This window comes from Sinocyclocheilus rhinocerous, unplaced genomic scaffold, assembly GCF_001515625.1.
Source record: "Sinocyclocheilus rhinocerous isolate Xijiao unplaced genomic scaffold, SAMN03320098_v1.1 scaffold185, whole genome shotgun sequence".
NCBI lineage: Eukaryota > Metazoa > Chordata > Actinopteri > Cypriniformes > Cyprinidae > Sinocyclocheilus > Sinocyclocheilus rhinocerous.
Genome location: NW_015662163.1, coordinates 1021070 through 1037447, shown reverse-complemented (window position 1 = coordinate 1037447; position 16378 = coordinate 1021070). Strand labels below are relative to the sequence as shown.

The window sequence follows — 16378 nt, the reverse complement described above, 5'->3', positions numbered from 1 at the left end:
AAGTTTTTAGCAATGCATATTACTAATCAAAAAGTACGTTTTAATATATTTACAGTAGGAAATTTACAAAATACTTTACTTAATATCCTAATGATTTTTGGCATAAAAGAAAAATCAATAATTTTGACCCATACAATGTATTTTTGGCTATTGCTAAAAATATACCCCAGCGACTTAAGACTGGTTTTGTGGTCCAGGGTCACATATAGAGAGAGAACCATTTCACTGAAATAGACAGTCTGAACTAATTTCTGTAAATTAACAAAACTTGTCATTTTATATCGCCAGTGAATCGGTACAAAATATCAGAAATATTTATTTTAACACCAAGCCATAAACCATGTTATTTTTTGCTGAAAAAAAAAACTATAAGCATACTATTAAAAATGACCAAAAACTAAAGCGAAAACGTAATATTAATAAAAACTAATCAATGATAAACATAATGAAATTGCAAAAACTTAAAACTGAAAATATAAAACTAAAAGCTAATTTACAATTCTGAATAAATTCTATAATAGTACATACCGCTGAACATACAGCTAGAGGGAGCTGTTCGCAATACTCTTACAAAACAATACCTGCAAACTGACATCCATCAGCACAGAGCTGTTGAGTTGATCATGTACATCATGACATGTTATATGTTAGCTGAGAAGAGGCATAGATATCAAATTTGGCAAAGCACAGCGGTGAAACAGACCGTGACCTGACTAGTAGGCAAGGAGTAAATCATACGTGCCGTCTCACCAAGGCTGAGAACACAAGGACACATGACAACATGGACAACTTTTGGATCAGGGCTTGTTTATAGATGTTTCTGTCAGTTGGATGGGTGAAGATGTGATACCTCAGGCTCTCCTGTGTCATGATTAGTCTGAATGAGGATCTTTCCGAGCCGAATGTCCTTACAAACAGCCATCAAGGCCTGTTCCATGGTCTCTCCTGCCCGTAGAATGGACACACCAGTAATCTATCAAACGAACAAACAAGAGGCCTAAAGTCCTGCCATACAGATAATAGCGATACCTATGGAAATGTGTTTCTGCCATGGAATAAAAAAAATTTCACAATACAGTGAAAATCACAATACAGACTTTTTCCCCCTCACAATTTTGAGTTTATATCTCACTACTCAAACTTTTTCCTCAGAAAAAGGGGAGAAAAACTCAAAATTGTGATATAAATGTTACCTTTCTTGTGGCAGAAAGAAAAAAAATCAGAATTGTGAGATGTAAACTCAGAATTCAGAGGAAAAAATCTGAATTAGATGTAAACTTGGAATTTGCGAGAAAATCTGAATTCTGCATTTGTATCTTGCAATTCTTTTTTCTTAAAATTGCGAGAAAAAAGTCTGAATAGTGAGATATAAACAGAATTGTGAGAAAAAAGTCTGAATTGTGAGATACAAATGCAGAAATGTGAGAAAAAAAAAAGTCTAAACTGTGATAAAAACTTGCAATAACTTTTTTTTTTTTATTCTGTGGTGAATACAGGCTTAAGTAGAAAGACAACTAATTTGATCAAGCAATTTTTTCACAAATGCATGTAACACATTTTAACCTTCCAATAAACAAACCCTTTTCCCACTCAGCCTCTTCCCTTCATATACAGTTTCTTGAGGAGTTTCAACAGACACCGGCTAAAAGAGAAGACCAAATAAGAATCAGTGATCGATTTTTTTTTACTAAAATTATATAAAACAAGTGCTATAACCTAGAATGAAGACTTGCTTCACTTCACACCATTAAAAAAATTGAATTTGTCCATGGGGGCGCTGCCTGACACTCATATGCATCACTGTATTATGACCAATACCCAGAGCTCGTAACATCAAGTTTAAAAAAATCGTAGTTGGTCATTAATGGCGGTCCACTCACCTTCAGCGGCAGAAAGGACAGGGCATGCTCTATGAGAAGCCTCATTAATCTCTTTGAATAGAAAATAAATTCATCTCGACTGGTTTCTTTATTCCTGAGGGCACAGGGGACACAGTCAATAATACACAACGGAGGTGATGTGTGTTTTGGAAGAGTGTATGATACTTTGTACAGAAAGCATTGTTCTGAGAGTTTAGATAAAGTGAGAAAACAATCCTTATTTTATTTTAATTACCTAATTACAAATCAGTGGCCCAAAAAGTACAAACACAACTCAAGCTGTTGCCAGCCTGCTGAAGCCACATTCATTTTAACGGGAAATTCACCATTTTGCTGATAAATTTTGCTCTTTATTTATTTGTGACACACAGTACACCTACACTGGAGTAACCCAAGGTGTATATCTAAAGGGTACAGGTATTATGATTCTTGAGTTTGAACCTAAACTTTATATCCAGACCAATTTTAATGTTCTATAACAGAAATTACAGCAATGTTGGTTGGTTTATAAAATGGAATAATATTTTTTTTATCTGAGCTGCAAGCTAGCAGTTTGCTAACGTGCTGATATGACAGTGAAATTATGCCAATTCGTCTTTCTATTATGTTGTCTGTTAGGTCCATATCAAACATGCAGGACTAGTACAGTATAATTTACAACACATGATTCTTATAAGCAAGTTCTTTTAATGAATCACTCAAAAAGATTCATAAAAATATTGAATCCATCAGAATGAACTGAATCTGCCAGAGTGGTTACTGAATCAACATCCGACACTTACTGAGCTGCAAATTCTTACTTTAGTAAAATGTTCAACACAAAATAAAATGTGTTTTGTAATACATATTATTTGTGAATATACACATCTACAGATATACAAACATCTTTTTTTTCTTCATAATAAATTATATTCAATTATATTTTAATATAAAAAAGCATTAAACCATAAATTGAATCTTTAAAAATGTAAATGTGTTAAATGTAGAAAAAAATAAATAAGTAAATGCACTACCAAGTTTCAGGTCAGTTCTTAAGGTTTTAAAAGTCACCAAGCCTGCATTTATTTGATCAAAAATATAATAAAAACTGTAATATTGTGAAATATTATTATAATTTAAAATTGTTTTCTACTTTAAAATGTAATTTATGCCTTGCTGGTGTAACATTGCTGAGTTGAGTTGAGTTGAGATGAATGTTAAAACGGTTATGATGATGCAGTTTTTCAGAATTCTTTGATGAACAGAAAGTATAAAAAATAGCATTTGTTTAAAGAACTTTACTGTCATTTTTGATCAATTAAATGCATCATTGCTGAATAAAAGTATTAAATACTTCTGAGCGGTAGAGGAAATAAATCAGTAAAATTTTACAGTAAAAAAAAAAAACAATAGTGTGTGTGTGGTACTTAAGTATTTAAGTATTCATAACAACAGCCATTTCAACAGCCATTACTCCAGTCATCAGTGTCAAATTATCCTTCAGAAATCATTCTAATATGCTGACATTCCTTATCATTATCAAAGTTGAAAACAGCTGCTTAATATTTTCTTTTGATCAGTTTAATGTGTCCTTGCTGAATAAAATTATTTTCTTTACACGATAGTGCTTGTTTAGATTTTTTTCTTTGAACATTAGTGTAAATAAATCAATAAAATATTACAATAAAAACACCAATAGTGTGTGTGTAAATTACTTAAGTATTCATAACAGCAGCGAGGTCATACCTGATAATAGTGTGCATTCCTCGGACCTGTGGGGTGCTCTCCATGACACTCAGGGTCTTGGGTAAAGGTTGACCCTGATGGGCAGATGCCAGTGCTGATCTATATAGCACACGGATATGAAACGTAAACATTCCACAAGTTGCACACAAGCAAACAAAACCAAACTTTTTGTTAATGGAAAATAGACAAATATAACAATATTTGACTTTTTCCCAGTGCGAATATGGTTTGAAGAGCTGATGTGAGTTTGAAGTGTTATGGTAGCAGGTCAAGGTAGAGTCAAGGCCCATTCACTTCAAGTCAGGATTTCCATTATAAATACATTTTAAAATAAAACAATTGCATAATTTACACAAATGAACCACTTTCACCCCAAAAACAAACCTCCCTGACCAATAAGATATTGACTTGGGTTATGTGTTGACAACCTGTTAATATCGTAAGTTTCAACATACAAGTGTGTGCATCATCAGTGTGACCTATCAGACTTGGTGTGAACAGGCCTTTAAATTAGAAGTAGACAGAAGTGAGGGTTTTGCAACCAAAGATCTGATGCACAAGCATTAAAGAAACTGTTCACCTAAAAATTACAATTGTCATTTACTCACTCATTTCATTCCAAACAACGTATGACTTTCTTTCAGACCACAAAATTTTTTTTTTTTTTAAAAACCCGTTAGGCAGGATTTACATGATGCTTTTTCACATTGTAAAAACCTCTTTTTGCATATCAAAGAAGAAAGAAAAAAAGTCATACTTGAGGCAGAGTAAATGACAGTTCTAATTTTAGGGTAAACCATTTCTTTAAACAGTGAAATAATGTGATATTAAATAAAACCAACAAGATGGTAATGGAACTCTGAACGAACGGTAATGGAACTTCTAAATGAACTCTAAAAGAGAACTCTGTCTCTCAGCAAAGACTGAGAGAGCCACCAATGCCCTCTACAGTATACAACCTACATTAATGACAGTTTCACCAAACGTCAGCCCACAATCCCATACAGAAAGACACTGTGTCCTAACCAGTGTGACGCGACAAGCACTTTGTCTCCACTGAACACAAAACCGCTCCTCGGCATAACATGATGACAACCAATCAGAAGATATTACAGGGATTTTGGACCAATCAGATCTCTACCTATGCAAGGCCACAAAAATAAAAACCAAGCAATGGACAAAATGTCTTGTCGCTTTTCACAGGCGATGCTGGTTAGGACACTGTGATGGACTGACAGTGTGAATGTTATTAGCTCAATCTGAAAGTTAAACATACACAAGCTTTAAACAAAAAAATTCAAACAATAATAGTAGTAAAAAAAAATACTAAAAGAGCAGAACGTGTTTTATCAAGTGAGGAAGGATTGCAGAGGACAGATCCAAGAAAACGAAAAATAAATCCAATTGAAAACAATAAACAAATAAAATGAAGAAAACAGAACAGAAAAAAAAAAGAAAGGCGAGAGGATGCAAGAATTTATCCTCACATATCCCAGCGGAGTTTCCTCTGAAGAAGGAATAAATGTTCATTGGGAGACAATGATGACGAGACAGAGAAAAGAGAGAGGGAGGGGGAGAAAAGAACACGACCTCATTAAAGTCTATACAGAACAGACGGGCACATCACAGCCAAGATGAGCTCAGGTCTGGGTAGTATGTCAGTGGTTTTCAGCTGAGGTGCTGTTGCCAGTCTAAAATGATAAAATGACAACAGATGTCTCAATACTGAGACCCTAATATGCATTATCAGAGGATTTCACAGTCTGCACAGTACCTGAAGAGCAAAACCACTGAAATAGGCCCATCCCTGTGTTAGCAACAGCATCAAAATAACACAGTGGAGGTGGAGACAAAAGGTACACAGTGAAGCTATGGTGTTTATTTTGGCTCGCAAAGCTAATTTATAAACATATTCTGTCTTCACATCAATTTTGTGCAATTCATTTAGGTCCTTAATATAGGTGTCCACTCAAACGTTTTGCTTTGTAGATCATTTCGGCCAAAATATTAAAATTAAAATCAAAACAAGCACTGCCATTCAAAGAAATTAATACTTTTACTCAGCAAGGACACATCACATTGATCAAAGCAGCACAACAGTTTTTAATATTGATAATGCACCAAATCAGCATATTAGAATGCGTTCTGAAGGACACTGAAGACTGGAGCAATGGCTGCTGAAAATTCAGCTTTGCCATCACGGGAATAAATTACATAAGCATATTAAAACAGAAAATAGTTATTTTAAATTGCAATAATAGCCTATTTCACTATTAATGTTTTTTATTTTTGATCAAATAAATGCAGCCTTGGTGAGCATAAGAGACTTTACCATTAAAAATCATACCACCCCCCAAACTTTTGAACGGTAGTGTATTAGCTGTTTAAATTACAGCTGTGACTTTGGACCAATGAGATTTTATTGTGGGCGGGGCTGTGCATCCATTTATACTGCAGCATTAACATTCAATTTGTTTAGTGTAGACCATAGCCAGAGCTACGCTTTTCCTTTTGTCTCCATTTGCATCTCTGCAAGTTTGAGGAAAAGAAAGGAGAGATGAAGCACAGGTTTAAAGAATGAAGGAAAGAGAGATGGAAGGAAATGAGGGGAAAAGCAGCCATACCTCACTGTGATTTCACGCTGGGATGGTTAGAGCAATCGGTTGAGGGTTTAGCAAGTATTTCATTACAAACACACATAGGGAGGAGAGGAATAAAAAAAGAAAAGAAAAAAAGACAAACTCATGAAATGAGATATTCACTCAGAAAAGCCATTCCAAACAGTCAGCCCTCACCCTCTCCATGGTATACTGGGAAAATATTTCATGGCACTATCAGCTACTCCCTATATTTAACCTGATACAATCACATTCTTGCAGTTTTACACAATATACATTTATGCCTCTCATATTTCCATCACTAAAAAGAACATGTTTCAGGCTGATTTAAAAGTCTTTATCAGTGTCACTGTATTACTGTGGAATATTGAGGTTGTTTAGATACCACATGTATAGACACTAAATTTTCCATTGCAATACATTTTCCATTGCTTTAGTCACAAGAGGTTTTGTTTTTTAATTTAAAATGTTTTTTTGGGGGTGATTCTTTAATAAAATAATAAAGAAATAAATTGAAATAAAAAGAAGTGTTTGAATTAGGGAAAATCTTTTGAATGAATAAATAAATGGAATATATTAATTATAAAAGTAATACATTTATTATTAATTTATACATCAATAATTTGTTATGTTATAACAGTAATATGTATGTGTGTATACATGCACCATTTGATAATATTTTAAATAACTAAGTAAATAATGTAGATAGCATTATACATTGGTCAGTAATTATCATTTCATTAATTTAATCAATTTCTTAAACCAAGTTCAAATGCAATTGGCTGCTACCTAATCTGTCATGTTAGCAAGACCAAGGTTTATCTTTTTTCTCTCATAAAGCAAAAAATGTCAATACCATCATTACCATCACACACAATATTGAAAACCCACATGTCACACGTTATACAAAACAAAATTTAAAAAGTGCCCCTAATTGAGGAATCATTATAAAAAATAAATTGCAGTACAGATTTTTCAGTCAAAGTACTCACTGGGCCTAACACAGAAAATCTTTCAAATCTGACCTATGTGATGAGAAACCCAATGCGGTCCTGTGGCTTTAGACCATGATACCTTTTGCACCAAAGCACATGGTTCATTAGTTCTAAAGATCATTCCTCACTGTGACTGATCGAGTAAAAAAACAGAAAAGCATTTTCCACCTCAGGATAATTCATGACTTTATTCAGCCTGCCAGGCACAGAAAACGATTACATTTCAAAGAGGCACTAAACCCTTTTTGTGGAATACATCTGTCAGCACTGCATGCACATGAACGTCACTCAGCAAACGTTCATTAGTGTTAACATCTTTGTCTTTCTAGTAATTACCTTGGTAGGCGACATGAAATCAAAACTGACTACACATTTGCTTGTCTCCTGGTTTCTCAGCATATTGTCTGAATCATCAGAGCATGTTATTCCAAAGAAAAAAGTGGAACAGGCAATAGGCTATTTAGTCACTTTTTTAGTAGTAAATTCACAATCGGGCTGGACTATACAGATCCAATCAATTCCCAAAGGAAATGTCATCTTAATTTTTTTTTATGAATATTTTGTGCCAGAAATTACATTTGCAAATGAATTTTATAATACTATAATGGAGAAGATGGATTGTAAAATAGACATATCAAGATTACTGGCCTTGCCTTTTCTTGTTTGAACCAATGCACATAATATTTATTGTCACATATAGAGTATGACCACCAGAGGGCAAACTACACTTATACCATGGCATGGGCTTCATATGCACACGCATGCAACATTTGTGCGTTTTAAGAGCATGTGGATCATCTAGCAGGGATACAGCATGCATGTTGGCCATTCTCAGCACTTCATTATGCACAGGCCAACTAATCATTCTCACTCAGTGTCAAACGGATGAGAATGAGGAGCCATTTTTATTACATACCTTTTCCAGCTGACTGTGAACATGCTGAACAATCAGATCCAAGGCTACGAAGTTTTCTCCACCTGGAGAAACAACGGAAGGGGACTGTTATAATAAAGCACATAATCCCATAAATTTGAGTAGAAAAAATCTGAATAAACTAGAGCTTTCAGAGTAATTGTTTACTGCTGTACCAGCATTCAGCGCTATTACAACTGTATGTCAGTTATTTATACAGAAATGAAAAAAAAAAATTTCAGGGCGAAACGTTTTTAAATCATCTATTAATTAAATTTCTGAATATAAACGTTGCTTAACAACATTAAAGACAGACAGTCCGGTAAAATATGCTTAATAGTCTGATAGCTCACAAAATGTTTGGCAGTTTTGACATTTTCCAACTTCACGTACCTCTTGGGACCACAATATCTGCAACTTGCACAGTGGGTTCGATGTACTGCTCAAACGCAGGCTTGACAAATTTGTTGTACTGTTTAATGACGCCTGCAATGTCACGCCCTCTATTCGTGATGTCCCTCTTTAGGCGCCTGACTAGCCGGATGTCTGAGTCTGTGTCTACAAACACCTTCATGTCTAGGAGCTGAAGGACACACAGAAACAGAAATACAACAAAACGTCCAAAAACTGACAACGTGTGATAGACAAACACAAAAAGTGTACATTAGAGCTGCAACAAACAAATATTTTAATAATTACAATGCCAAATATGTCACATTCAAATATGTGCAATCTGGTGCATTTTGAAGGGCTTAATATAAAGTGCTTAATATATAACTTCAGGGTTCCTACACATTTTCCATTTCAAAATTCCATACTTTTCCAGACTCGAATTTCCAAAACTCTCTTTAGATTTTTCATAGAGCATTATTTTCAGCTTTATATTTGGTATATAGTACAGTCATCTGCACACAAGAAACGTTTTTTTGCCTTCGAGAAAGTATTCACATGTGCATGGGAATTTTGTGCATGCTTACGCATTACAATTTCTAGTTTTATAGAACCTATTTCCTTTGTGCATCACATGGTTGCACATGAATTAACAGAGATCTACTTGCTCAAAATTTGGCTTTTTTATGGTAGTACCTCTAATTTCAAGGCCTAATGTCCAATTTAACACATCCTCTGTGGTGGCACAGAAACCATGACATGAAATGGGCTGATGGTATAAAATTTGCCAAGTTCATGGGTTTATAAAAAAGATGGGTACTGTAAAAAAGCGTTTCAAATTTGGCTTTTTTTAGGGCAGTATGCCATATTTCAAGGCCTTAGGTCTCAACACATACTCTGTGGTGCTCAAGAAACCACACCGCGAAATGGGCTGATGGCACAACAGGTAGCTCTGTGTGCATTGTCCTATATGCTAAGTTCAATGGTTTCTCATGCGCGCACAAAAGTCTGTATATTTTTTATTTTTGCAAAGGTCCTTGAGGCTATGTAATACAGTGCAAAGAATCTGCTTATAACCTGCATTTTGCATAATGAAAAAGTGCACCTTGAATTCATTCAGTCGTTTTTTGACTTTGACTTCTTGTACATTTATTTTCATTAAATTTTTAATTTTCTATTATAAAAAAACTAAATGGGGCAAAAGTCTGGAAACACAAATACTTCTCCATACTCTACTTTCTTTTTTCCATACTTTTCCAAACCCCGTACGAACCCTGTAACTTGCACACACATTTTTCTGCTGCAGTTCTTTTGTGGTTTCTGGAGCTTCCTCTTTAGGATTATGGGTAGTGTACAATACCATTTAAAAGTTTGAGGTCACTAAAATTTTGTTCCGTAGCTAAATAAAAAAAATTATAACTTATATTTAGCTAAGGATGTATTAAATTGTTTAAAAGTGACAGTAAAGACATTTATGTTACAAAAGATTTCTGCTTAAAATAAATGCTGTTTTTTTTTAACCTTATTTTAATCCAAATACCTAGAAAAAAAATCTATCACCGTTTCCAAAAAAAAATAAAAAATCAGCAGCACAACTTTTTTTCAACATTGATAATATTAAGAAATGTTTCTTGAGTAGCAAATCAGCATATTACGACTTCTGAAGGATCATGTGACACTGAAGACTGAAGTAATGATGCTGAAAATTCAGATTTGCCATCACATAAATTACATTTTAAAACATCAAAACAGAAAATGAATATTTTAAAACATAATATTTCACAATTTTACTGTTTTGACTGCATTTTCGCCTTTGTGAGCATAAGAAACTTCTTTAAAAAACTTTTAAAAAAATAAATAAATTCATCAGCCCCAAACTTCAGAAAAGTAGTGTAGTTCTTCATCTAGAATTTGCTGCTTAACTACAATATTTTTTGGGGAAAAGAAAAACTTCAACAGAAGCATATACCATTGATTAATAACCCTCATTATTCTCCAGCCCAAAGTGATGAAATCTTGCAGGGCAGACACAACCAGTCAAGGATCTACTACTGTCTCTCCTCAACGGTTCGGTTCCTGTTACTGAAAACACGTATCAGATCTTTCAATGGAGCGAACGGATAGGACATTTTTAAAAAGCTGCTCAGCAAAGGGGAAGTCAGGATCAATCAAAGCAATGTAGTGCAGCGTGACGCCAACTAGCCAAGATGTACCGCTGGTGCTGACACTGACGCTGAAAATGGATATCATTCAGTGAGTCCACATGATATGGCAAAGGCATTACATTTCAGGGTAACGATAAACAATCCAACACCCTTAAACAGCAGTGCCAGCAGCCCTGCCAACACGATGAGGCATAACTTATAAGGCTTTGTGTGCAGGTGTGCAAGAAACACACATGAATGGGGTGAAAGGTCAAGTGTATATCAAGTTTTAAAGGACAGGAAGTCATTGCTCATTCTTCCCGAAATGAAAACGGCGGTGAGCTGTCACTGTATTCACAAAAACCTGCAATGAGAAAGAGTTAAACGGAAAACCCTGATCCATTCATTAGCTGAATGATGTCTACCGTTTGTTGAGTGTCATTCGTTCTGCGGCACATCTGCTGCACGGTGCTCGTAAATCACGTCAGGATGAACTGCTTAGCCAATGCGTACACAATAACTCCCATTTTAAATTGTATAGATTTCCGGACACCTCGCGCAGGGAAGAATCGAAACCCGGCAATGGTAACCATCAATGCAGGTGTAGATAAACACCGCCTATTCACTTCCTGTGGCCGCTCTTCACCTTCACCATTAGAGAGAGAGAAGTATCAGTCATCTTCATTGTGTGAGGAAAACAACAGGATGCAGGAGGAAAAGAACAAGGAGAGGACAGACTTCTTGTGCCGTTTCAATAGGATTAGGCTTTAGGAACAAGATTTCACATATCTATTCTTCATCCAGAGATGCATTTGTTCCCTTAAATGATAGTAGAGACAACTGGAACTCATTATCTAGCTAACTAGTATTCATGTATATGAGAGCGACAGAGACGCTATAGTAGAGAGGGAATCTCATCTCCGTGGTCGGATTGTGGGAATGAGATCCATTACTCAGCGGCAGAGACAAACCAGGCTATGTGAAAATTCCAAGATAATTTCACCCCAAATTCAAAAGAAAAAATAAGAACTTAAAACTTCCAGTTCCGGCGGTGCGAAAACGCCAAAAAGTGGGTAGTTCCACAATTAGTTCTGGTACTATGAAAAGGTTCCCGCAGTGCGAAAGGCCCTATAGATAATGAAGGCTACTTTTAAAAGTAAAAAGATTTTTTGCATTACAATATTACTTTCTAATATAAAAAAAAAAAAAAACATGGGGTTAATAAAGAAAGCAATACTTTCATTCAGAAAGGATGCATTAAATCGGTCAAAAAAGACTTTTATATAATGTTATAAGATTTCTGTTTTCAACATTGATAATAACCAAAACGTTTCTTGAACACCAAATCAGCATATTAGAATGATGTCTAAAGGATCATGTGACACTGAAGACTGGAGTAATGGCTGCTTAAAAATTCAGCTTTGCCACCACAATAAAATATATTTTTAAATATCTTTTTTTAATTGGTAATCAAATTTCACAATATTACTGTTTTATTGTATTTTTGATCAAATAAATGCAGACCTGGTGAGCATAGAAACTTTTTTCAAAAACTTTTTAAAAATTCCCAAAACAAATCAATCTCATGACAGAAATACAGTAATAATACAGTAACATCATGCTCAGACAATTTTTTTAAAATTCAACATAAAGGGAACATCAAAAACCATCATGCATACTTTCAATTTTACTTTTTAATTGAAATCCCTATTTTTTGTAAGATTTGCCATAATATAGGCTACTGAGATCTCTTTTTTTTTTTTTTACACTTTTCTTCAGTCTAGACACAGTAGAACACAGCCATCTGGATTTCAGCAATGCATTTCTTTATTTTACAGCACAAGTTTAGTAGACTGTACTTCTCATCTTATTGTCATTCAGCATCCATAACTAATCTGTGGGAATATAAAATACACAATATTCCCTCCCTTCTCTTCCTATCATTACAAAGTAGGGATGCACTGATACCGATACTGGTATCGGTATCGGTCCCGATTAGTGTTGTTTTTGGCGGCCTGTTTTAATTTTAGTTTAGTCTTTGTGTGAAACTGTCATTTTAGTGTTTATTAGTTTTAGTCACGTTCATACTCTTTTTAGTCTAGTCAAGTTTTAGTCAACTAAAAGTCTGAGCATTTTAGTCTAGTTTTAGTCGACGAAAACTGATGACATCTGGCGAAAGTGAATCTAGCAGCCTGTGTAAAATGCGCTAGGCTTTACTACTTGTCCCTCTCATTCTGCACCAGTGCACACGTTAACAAAAACTTGTAAAATACATTTTAATGGCCATAATTAAGTGTGGCAATAACCGAAGGATATACAGTCAAAACAAAAATTATTCAGAGACCAGATATAATTTTTTATAATATAATAATCGGCAAGTACCAAAAATAAAAGTATCGGTATTGGGCGAGTACTGGAAAAAGTGGTATCGGTGCATCCCTATTACAAAGCTATCTTTCTTTTCATTTGACCTTATCTTTTACACCTCCATTTCTCCCTCTCTGCTTTATGACTCCCATGATGCTCTTCTATATTTCAGGCTATGAAGCTTTCCATTATTCTTCCTCTCTTTCTATCTTTTACTGAAAGCCCTTTGTGGTATTATAAACCACAGTTAAAGGTGGCAGCTGAGACTTTTATATAATGTCCAGTGTGACAATATGAGGCTTACCTTTAAAAGCTCCTTGTTGGCAAAAGCCAAGATTCCCTCAAATATCACAACGTTGGCCCCATAGACAGTTTTCTGAAGAGAGGAACATAAACAGAGAACAGTAAAGGACTAGGGAAAAAAAAAAACACATATGAAAATGTGATGTTACAGTCTAATCTAAAATAAAATAATGAATTATCAGAAAAAGTACAAATGCATTACTGAAATAGTCAATTAATTCATTAATTATAGCATAAAGAATTTCTGTAAAAAAAATAAAAAAAAACTCTCTTTAAATTACACAAAAATAATGTACACAAAGTGCCAAGAAAATGCCTTATACTATTTTCCACTTCAAATATGATGTTAATAAACTGAGGCAGTGTAGGTAGAGACTGTGGAAGTGTGTGGTGATGCATTTCCTCCATGCTCCCCTGCTTCAGAATGAGGGGAACCCTGATGGTGTCATGATCCCATTAAGACAGATGCACTACCATGAGGCTTCCCGTCAATGGCCACTCATTCGGTATTGATCAGCAGCACGAGTGGCCTGTATACGCCAGAGATCTCCCTTTATCGCTCATTAACATTACAACCCATTTAAAAACAGAGGAAAAACCTTCTGCACTAGGGCTGCACGATTAATCGCATGCGATATTTAACGCGCATTTTGGGGATTCGAATTTTAAATTACTCATTTAAGCGATTCAGAGTCGACTCTTTCTTTTGAAAGAAAATAACTTTATTTCTGATGTGCTTTCAGCTTTACAACTTTGCAGACTGTTTACATTCACATACAGCTACGTTACACACTGGATGGAAGACAATTTTCAAAAATCCATAATAAGGGCTATTTAATTTATAAGGCTTATTTGTTTGTTTTATGGAGTACTTGGTTACTCAGGCTAAGAGACTAACACTTAAATATTCATTTGTATTATACAAGTGTCTCATTAAATGTATCTACAAATGTATAAAATTGATCAAAGATCAGGTAAAAACCACATAAACACTGGTTCATGACTTCACATAGATCCCCCATATGTTCACTGATGAGCTGCGCAAAAAATCGCGCGAATATGAACGTGGTTTGGCGCAGCTCGTCAGTGAACAACGGCTCTGTGTAGTTAATGCTGCTCAATGTGAAAGCACGCAGGTGATGGAGATTTACCGCTGATTACAGAACCGGCTTTACTGATAAGATGCGCGTTAAATATCGCATGCGATTAATCGTGCAGCCCTATTCTGCACCTTAAATTTTAGGAAGATAACAAAAGCAGTGCAGCTCCTAAAGAATCATAAATACCATGTCTAAAGTAACTGTAGTTACTGCTACTGTTCTTCTCAGGCATGAAATTGCAAATTGCCTATAAAGAATAAAAACAACCATAAACATTGTTCTCAGTTAACAATGCAAGAGTGTAATTTGACAGCTTTATAAAAGTGTTGGGTTTTGGAGTTAAATTAAATCTATAAAGAGATAATAACTGTATAATAATTAGGTTAAGAAAGTAAATTATTCTAACATTAATTCACATTAAAAAAAAAGGTTAATGTTCACAATTTCTCAGTTATATTAAATGGTAATCTGATTGTAATGTTCTCGTGCCATATTGTGCAACAGTCTATTTAATTAATACAGCAAAAAAGCATTACAGGTCATTACTAGAACATACACCGTAATTACATTTGCATTGCTGCATCACATTTAAAGCTAAAGTAGGTTACACTTTATTTTACAGTTGCCTTGTTACAGTGTAAAGTAATGAGTAATTTTAATTAATATGTACTTACCATAAGGTTAGGGTTAGTTGCATGTAATTATGAATAATTTACTGTTATTACACAGGTATTATTGTTATTACATAAATACAATTACTACATAAGTACATGTAAGATCTAACAAGGATACTATAAAATAAAGTGTGAGTCTGAAATTTTCGTATGCGTTTTCTTCTTTTTTTTTTTTACATTCGTCATTCTTTCCTATCAAAATGCTTGCTACGGATGCGAAATCGCAGAAATGTGAACCCGATCCGAATTTTTTTATGACGTACGAAACTTTCGGAGGCAGTGTGTAAACATGATTGACATGAGGTCGTATTTATTTTTTTACGTGCAAAAATTTCAGCCGAGAATTTCAGACTGTGCAAAGACCTTTACTCTGAAGTATTTTTCTATGCTAAAAACATATGACAACTGTAAGTAAACTGTTTGTAGGTTTATTTCCCCTGAGACGCAATGTTTCGAGCATCCAAACTATTTTTTGCAATTTTGCTTGGTAAAGCTAGGGCTGCAGAAACTACATAGCTTTATTCTGGAGGAGAAAACAAGGTAGTAAGGCATCTATACAGGCTCATGCATACTAACCCTGTAGACATCGTCCGATGCCAATTTGGTAGACATCGCCCAACCCTAATACCACTGATGAAACAAGTCATTGGATTTGGAGTGAAATTCCTCACTCAAAAGGTCAGGAAGTTTAAAGCAGATGTATTCAGGCTGGGTCTTCTTTAACTCAGTTGTGAAGTACCTTGTAGAAAGAGTCCATAGAAAGCAGAACAACCCAAGGAACATCAAGAGCCTCTATGATCTTATTGGCCACGGTGGTTTTCCCAGAGGCACTTCCTCCACACAGACCTGCAGGACACAACAGAAGCTGCAGCTTGTTCAAATGCACAAAAAGTCAATATTTGCAAACTTCTATTTTCACAACAATCATGAATTTTGCTGCTATGTTAAAGTAACATTTGAAAGGTTAAGAAATGTACACATAAGACAAAGTATAAATTTTTTATTAAGGTTTAAAAAAAATAACAACAAGGTTTTAGATTTGATTTACAATATTACTTCAGAACCACTGAATAACATAATATAATATATCCACCTTTTTCTTGTCGCAAAAATGGGCGATGAACCGGAAGTCTCACCCATAGGCTTACTTCCGCGTTGAAGAAAAAGGTGGATAAAAGGGATAGTTCTGGTCATTGATTCTGATTGGTTAAGCCGTGTTCGAAGCTGTTGTAAATTACTCTACAAACATACACCTTTGTTTACTTTGTG

At 34.8% G+C, this 16378-nt stretch overlaps 1 protein-coding gene across 1 annotated transcript in view; it reads right to left on the bottom strand.

Annotated features, from left to right (window-relative positions):
- Positions 1-16378, bottom strand: part of LOC107727570 (uridine-cytidine kinase-like 1) — a 26927-nt gene that overhangs the window by 3293 nt on the left and 7256 nt on the right. The window contains exons 3-11 of the mRNA XM_016537469.1: positions 15849-15955; positions 13337-13408; positions 8525-8714; positions 8135-8196; positions 5093-5112; positions 3606-3704; positions 1881-1974; positions 1580-1642; positions 851-973 (exon numbers count right to left, since the gene is read on the bottom strand). Coding sequence (XP_016392955.1) covers positions 851-973; positions 1580-1642; positions 1881-1974; positions 3606-3704; positions 5093-5112; positions 8135-8196; positions 8525-8714; positions 13337-13408; positions 15849-15955 — 830 coding nt within the window. The remainder of the gene's footprint in view (positions 1-850; positions 974-1579; positions 1643-1880; positions 1975-3605; positions 3705-5092; positions 5113-8134; positions 8197-8524; positions 8715-13336; positions 13409-15848; positions 15956-16378) is intronic.